A 6,956-nucleotide genomic window follows, 5' to 3' on the forward strand; every position below is an offset into this window, starting at 1 on the left:
ATATATGTGCCAGTAGCACCACCACAGTGCAGTAAGATGGGCCCCCAAAGAAGGTTGGGAATATATTGGGTTTGAATCACCCTATATTATTCGCTATCTTGAACCATTGACGGGAGATTTATTTACTGCTCGATTTGCAGATTGTCGATTTGATGAAACAAATTTCTCACAATTAGGGGGAGAGAAAAAAAAATCAAAAGAGAAATTGTGTGAAAAGTTTCATCATTATCTCACTTTGATCCACGTACCCATATATGTAATCAGGAGGTCCAGAAGATCATCCATTTACAGAATATAGCAAATCAAATGCCAGATGCATTTACTGATTTGAAAAGGATAACTAAGTCGCATATCCCTACAGAGAATGTGCCTATCCGAATTGATGTCCCAGCAGGACCATCTACTAGCATGAGAGCTAGTAAACCTAAAGCACACCTGAAGTATGGTAAACCTTTGGGTTCTAAGGATCGAAATCCTAGAAAAAGAAAATCGACAAATGATCAAAATGATATTATGAAGGGATCTCCTGAAGAGACACAAGATCTGACTAGTTCTGAGATTCCTGAAGAAATCAATGAACCCGAGACTCAAGTGAGTGAGGAACTTTTAATAGGTTCTATTGGTGATGGGATTAATTTAAATCGATCTAAAATAGCGGTGGATAATATTTTTGCATATAATGTTGCACTTAACGTTATGCAAGATAGTGAGAATCTTGAACCCCGATCGATCGAAGAATGTCGACAAAGATCTGATTGGCCAAAATGGCAAGAGTCAATTCAATCGGAATTGAAGTCACTTGCTAAAAGAGAGGTCTTTGGACCAGTAGTCCAAACACCTGCTGGTATAAAGCCAGTTGGTCATAAATAGGTTTTTGTGCGAAAAAAGAATGATAAAAATGAAGTTGAAAGATACAAGGCTCGCCTTGTTGCACAAGGATTCTCACAACGACCTGGAATCGATTATGAAGAAACATATTCACCAGTTATGGATGCCATAATATTTCGATATCTCATCAGTTTAGGCTTACGTGAAAGGCTTGAAATACATCTAACGGATGTGGTTACAGCCTATCTGTACGGGTCACTTGATAATGAAATTTACATGAAAATCTCTGAAGGATTTAAAATGCCTGAAGCATATTCAAAATCTCGGGAAATGTACTCAATCAGATTACAAAGATCTTTGTACGGTTTAAAGCAATCTGGGCACATGTGGTACAATCGCCTCAGTGAATATTTGCTAAAAGAGGGTTACATAAATGATGTCATTTTTCCATGTATTTTTATAAAGAAAATGGCTTCAGAATTTGTTATACTTGCTGTTTATATTGATGACATAAATCTTGTTGGAACTTCAGAAGAACTCCAAAAGGCAATTGAATATCTTAAGAAAGAATTTGAGATGAAAGATCTTGGAAAGACAAAACTTTGTCTTGGTCTGCAAATTGAACATTTAGCAAACTAGATCTTTATCCATCAATCTGCCTATACAGAAAGGGTCTTAAAACGCTTTTACATAGACAAAGCGCACCCATTAAGTACACCAATGGTTGTTCGATCACTTGAAGTGAATAAAAATTTATTCCGACCTCCAGAAGAGGATGAGGAACTCCTTGGTCCCGAAGTACCCTATATCAGTGCAATTGGTGCACTAATGTTTCTTGCTAATGCTACAAGGCATGACATAGCATTTTCTGTTAATTTACTAGCAAAATATAGTTCTTCTCCTACACGGAGACATTGAAACGGGATTAAGCATATATTACGATATTTAAAGGGAACTCTTGATATGGGTTTGTTTTATGCTAACAAAGATAGTGCAGATCTTGTTGGTTATGCAAATGCGGGTTATTTATCTGATCCCCATAAAGCTAGATCTCAAACCGGGTACGTTTTACATGTGGAGGTACTATGCGCTCCACAAAATAATCTATTGTTGCTACTTCTTCAAATCATGCTGAAATAATAGCTATTCATGAAGCAATTAGGGAATGCGTATGGTTGAAATCAATAATTCATTTTATTCGAGAAAAATATGGTTTGGAATGTGAGAAAAGACCCACAATTTTATACGAAGACAATGCTGCATGCATAGCCCAATTGAAGGGGGAATTTATAAAAGGAGATAGAACGAAGCACATTTCACCAAAATTATTCTACACACACGATCTTCAGAAAAATGGTGACATTGATTTGCAACAAATCCGTTCAATTGACAATCCGGCAGATTTATTCACTAAATCTTTACCAACTTCAACTTTTGAGAAGATGGTATACAAAATTGAAATGCAGAGACTTAAATATTTGAAACAAGGTTTTCATCAGGGGGAGTAAAATACGCTATGTACTCTTTTTTTCTTACTAAGATTTTTTTCCCACAGGGTTTTCCTTATAAGGTTTTTAATGAGGCAGCTAGCAATGCGTATTACTAAATATGTGTACTCTTTTTCCTTCACTAAAATTTTTCCCACAGGGTTTTTTCCTAGTAAGGTTTTAATGAGGCACATTATCTTTTAATAAATATCCAAGAGGGAGTATTATAAATATATTATATTATGGATGTTCATTTAGTACTCCGTTGTAAATAAACTTCCTGAAGAAGCTTATCCATATGAGGCTCCGCCGTAAATATGTTTATCTATTTAGTACTCTATTGGAAATAAGCCTCCTGAAGAAGTTTATCCTTTCGGTACTCCGTTATGGATAAATATTACCCATGGTAGAAGATTATCTATATCTGGTACAACAGCTTAAAGCAGCAGCTTACAAGCAGCTTACACAGCAGCTTGCAACAACAACTTACAAGCAGCTTGCTGTAGCAGCTTACACATCAGCTTCCTTTTTTCTATAAATAGAGGAGAATTCAGATCATTATGTACATATGTTTGAAGTTTGAATAATATATCAGTTTCTCTCTATACTTATCTTTACTTTAGTGTCTTTATTTCATAACACTCATATAATTGAAGGCAATTCTATGAATTCTCACCACCTACTATTTGAACTCGTTTGATTCCAATTGTCAATAGGCTATAAGTCCTGCAAAATAATCTTGCGTTGACTATAGTTTTATATAGTATGAATTTTATTTCAAAAAAATTAGGGAACCAATTTCTGAAATTCACACAAAAAATCATTTCCTGATAACAAAGTAGGAGTAAACAAGAAACGACGCCCCAGTAAAGAACCCACCCCCCCCCCGCCGGGAACCCCACGCCACGCGACCCATATAAACGTGGTCTTTGACCTTCATAAGAAGAAAAGCCTCAAAACCCCCAAAAGCAAAAGAAAATCAAAAACTTTTTTTCAGTCCAAACTCCAACACCAAAAAAAATGGGTGTAGCTTCAGACCGATTCTCTTCGTTGCCGGACTCAGTTCTGCTTCACATTCTCTCCTTTCTCCCCTTCGACGATGTCGTTCGCACCACCCTCCTCTGCAAGCAATGGAAACCTCTCTGGTCCTTCTCCACCTCCCTCAATTTCATTCACCGTCCCAAAGATTTCATCTCCTTAAAAAAATTCGCTTCTTTTGTTGACAAATCACTTATAAACTTGCACTGTAACCACAGCAGCATAACAAAACTCCACCTTGATTTCCCCTTCAAACGTTGTTTCTCATCCGATGTTACTGTCTGGGTCCTTTTCGCCATCACCCATAAAGTCAAAGAGCTCAACTTGATTCTCTCCAGTGATGCTGAGGATCTGTATAAGTTGCCTGAGAGATTATTTTCAAACCCTTATATTGAAAAAGTGAATTGGGTTGGTTGTAAGTTTGATAAAGTTGAGGTTTTCAGATGGGATTCTTTGAGGGAATTAAGAATTGGGTCGATCGAATTTTGTGATGATATGGTGAGGAAAGTTGTTTTTGGGAGCCCGTGGTTGGAGTTGTTGGAGTTGGATAATTGTTGGGGTTTTAAGCGTTTGGATTTGGTAGGTGGGAAAGTGAGTAAATTGGTGGTGAACGGGTATAATGGGGAAGCAATAAAGAAGAATAGTATGTTATTGGATTTTGAAGTAGTGGAAATAGAAGCACCTTGTGTTAAGGTGTTGGAGTTAAATGGATGTTTTAGAAGAATGAATAATATTCAGTTGAAGAATGTGATGAGTTGTGTTTCTGTTAAGCTTGATTTTCAGTTTACTAAGGATGAGGAGCGTGTCAACTATGTTGATATGTTGGTGGGCATGATTGGGAGTTTAAGGCATGTAAAGGATGTTATGTTAGGGACATGGTGCATTGAGGTTTGTGCTTTTTGTTTGAATTTTTTTTTAATTTTTATTTGCAAGTGTTGGTCTTGGAGCATAAAAAGTTGTCTTTTTTAAATGATTAGTTTGAGCTTAACTGTGTGTTTTGTTCCTTGATTGAATGATTCTCTAATATGGATATACTGCAAACTTTTTGCTTGTTTAATGCACATATTGCATCAAGGAGTTGGTATTTTTGTTCGCTTATTGCTACTGCTCTTTTCTCAGTTTCCTCGTGCCGAGGGTATATTGGAAACAGCCCTTCTACTGTCATTGTAGGGGTAAGGTCTGCGTACACTTCCAACATAAAGGATCAATTAGGTTAACTTTGCTAATTGGGAAACCATTACAAGATGGGGGTCAGGCAACAACAACAACAAACCCAGTATAGTCCCACAAGTGGCGTCTGGGGGAAGGTAGATAGTACGCAGACCTTTTTTTTTTTTTTTTCCTTATCAAAAAAGGTCTGCGTACTATCTACCTTCCCCGGACGCCTTGTGGGACTATACCGGGTTTGTTGTTGTTGTTGCCTTACCCCCATCTTGTAATGGTTTCCCAGTTAGCAAAGTTAACCTAATTGATCCTTTATGTTGGAAGTGTACTATTTGGTTCATGTGTCTCAAGCAATATTGTACTTAGTCTCCTGACTTCTGATACTTGGGATGTTTGGAATATTAATATATCAATGCTTGCCTAATTTGCTTATTAGTGTCTAGTGTCGCAAAATGGACGGTGTAGCATTACATTCTTTGATAATAAACTTTAGTAATCGGTCATTCTGGTATTTCAGAAGGTTAGATATATACTACTATTTGTTTAATTTTTGTGTTTGGAGATATAAACAGACTATTATATTTTTGCTGGACGGTTGGATATGTTGCTAATTGGATTTATTTTCATCCATCTTGAAGGTTATGTCGTCTTGGCCTACGAAAAGTTTGCCGTTTTCCATGAGCAGTTATGAGTGTTTGACACTGCATACTCCCATCCAGGAGCGGTATCTCCCTGGCATTGTACGCATACTACAAAGTTCATCCAACCTTCGGATGTTAATCATACATATGGCCCCACCCTACTTCGAGTTTGAGGTTTGTTTTCTGTCTGAAGCATTTGCTACTCTCATACCTTGTTTTTCACTTAATAATGCAATGCATCCATTCAATTGGTAAATTGTAGCGGATATATTCAAAATTTCAAATGCTCTCTCCTTACAGTGTATATGTTATAGTTAATATTTTGAAAGTATATAATCAGGCTGGGGCGGAATTATAGTTCTGAATAAGGGTTCAATCGGACAGACCATTTTTGGCTTATACCATAAATATCTTTATGTGAAAAGTCCTTAAGAATATTATAGATATTGAACTAGTAGTCTCAAAGAACTCAAACCCTTGAACCCACTAAGATTAAATCTTGAATCTGCCTCTTGACTCTTTTATTTTATCTTGCCTACTACCCAGATATCCTCCCGCCCTATTCCTTAGGCCAAAATATATGGATGGGTTTTTTAAATAGAAGTCATTGTTCTTAACCCACGTAGTGCTCTTAATATGGACTGGTGATCTTTGCTCTAACAGAATTTCCATTTGCAGACTTGCTTTATTCCACTTGCATATGATGTTTACTCTGTTGGAGGAAGGTGTCAACTGTCTATGCTTTCTAAAGATTGTGGTCTTCACCTTAAAAAGATTAGGATTTGTTGCTTTGAAGGAATGCGTTCTGGTCAAGAAGTCCTGTTCCTGCGCGATCTTCTTTTGGTATGTGCTAACCTTGAGGAGATGATTATTGAATGGAGATCTGGACACCAGAACTCCTCGATTCGTGATGCATCAGATGAGTTTGTGGCTGAAAGTTTATTAATGGCGCAAAGACGCTCAAGGAATGCAGTGATTTTGTTCAAAAACTAACTCTTCATTTTTCGTTTCTTGTTTTACATTAAGCAAGCTTGAGAGTACCATAGTATAATATTTTTTTGGGTAATAGAATTCAGTATGTTGATGAAGGATGTTTCTAAGAAACCCTTGTCAGTGATCTGATATAACTAATTATACTCAAAGATTTTTCCTAGTATTTCATCATTTTTCCTCATTTTGTACTCTAATTGAAAATTTTAGCTGGTTTTATATTAGAATTCATATCTTAAGATTGACTATAATATATTTTTCTGGTGCAACTCGTTTTTTTGACTATTGTTTATGGTTGGATAAATTAGATGCTATCTATGATTATGAGAGCTATATTTTCATTTTTTTCCCCCAATCTCTGGATACCTTGGCATTGCTCATTTTTGCCAGAGCAGAGCGGTGAAAGTACTCTTACAGTTGTTTCTTTGTTTTGTTTTTTAAGATTAAGATTTAAGATATTTGAATCTACATAGAAAGTTTTTGTTAAGTTATGTGTATCTTTATTTTCGTTTAAAATTCAATAAAATATAAAGTTTAAATAAAATAGTAATCAAATATAATATCCACAAAATGTAGGGATTATATTAATCTAAACAAGCCTTTTTTGCTACTATACATGTTCTCTATAGATTGAAATTCACTTTCAATTACAAAAGAGATCAATCACGAGAAAAACATCACAAAAAGAAGGAAGATAAGGCTTTCTTTTAGGAAAAAGGAAGATAAAACTTAATACTTACAAGTTACAACTTCACATGATTTTCTGAAGTAAAAATAACACTGGCTAGTCAGTTTTTGGACTGATTAT

The 6,956-nt window shown here is 35.9% G+C and overlaps 1 protein-coding gene across 1 annotated transcript; it reads left to right on the forward strand.

Annotated features, from left to right (window-relative positions):
* Positions 1-3,253: 3,253 nt before the first annotated feature.
* LOC104088157 (putative F-box protein At1g49610) lies at positions 3,254-6,332 on the forward strand. Its single transcript, XM_009592795.4, has 3 exons — positions 3,254-4,241; positions 5,156-5,332; positions 5,837-6,332. The coding sequence occupies exons 1-3, from the start codon at positions 3,336-3,338 to the stop codon at positions 6,149-6,151; spliced, it is 1,398 nt and encodes a 465-aa protein (XP_009591090.1). The 5' UTR covers positions 3,254-3,335; the 3' UTR covers positions 6,152-6,332.
* The last annotated feature ends 624 nt before the right edge of the window (positions 6,333-6,956 follow it).

This window comes from Nicotiana tomentosiformis, chromosome 2, assembly GCF_000390325.3.
Source record: "Nicotiana tomentosiformis chromosome 2, ASM39032v3, whole genome shotgun sequence".
Taxonomy (NCBI): Eukaryota; Viridiplantae; Streptophyta; class Magnoliopsida; order Solanales; family Solanaceae; genus Nicotiana; species Nicotiana tomentosiformis.

What these genes read in the sequence shown, in the direction of transcription:
- LOC104088157 (XM_009592795.4), top strand. Translation starts at nt 3,336, where the DNA reads ATGGGTGTAGCTTCAGACCGATTCTCTTCGTTGCCGGACTCAGTTCTG. An exon ending in TAGGGACATGGTGCATTGAG is followed by an intron (nt 4,242 to 5,155) that starts GTTTGTGCTTTT and finishes TCCATCTTGAAG; the next exon opens with GTTATGTCGTCTTGGCCTAC. An exon ending in CACCCTACTTCGAGTTTGAG is followed by an intron (nt 5,333 to 5,836) that starts GTTTGTTTTCTG and finishes TTCCATTTGCAG; the next exon opens with ACTTGCTTTATTCCACTTGC.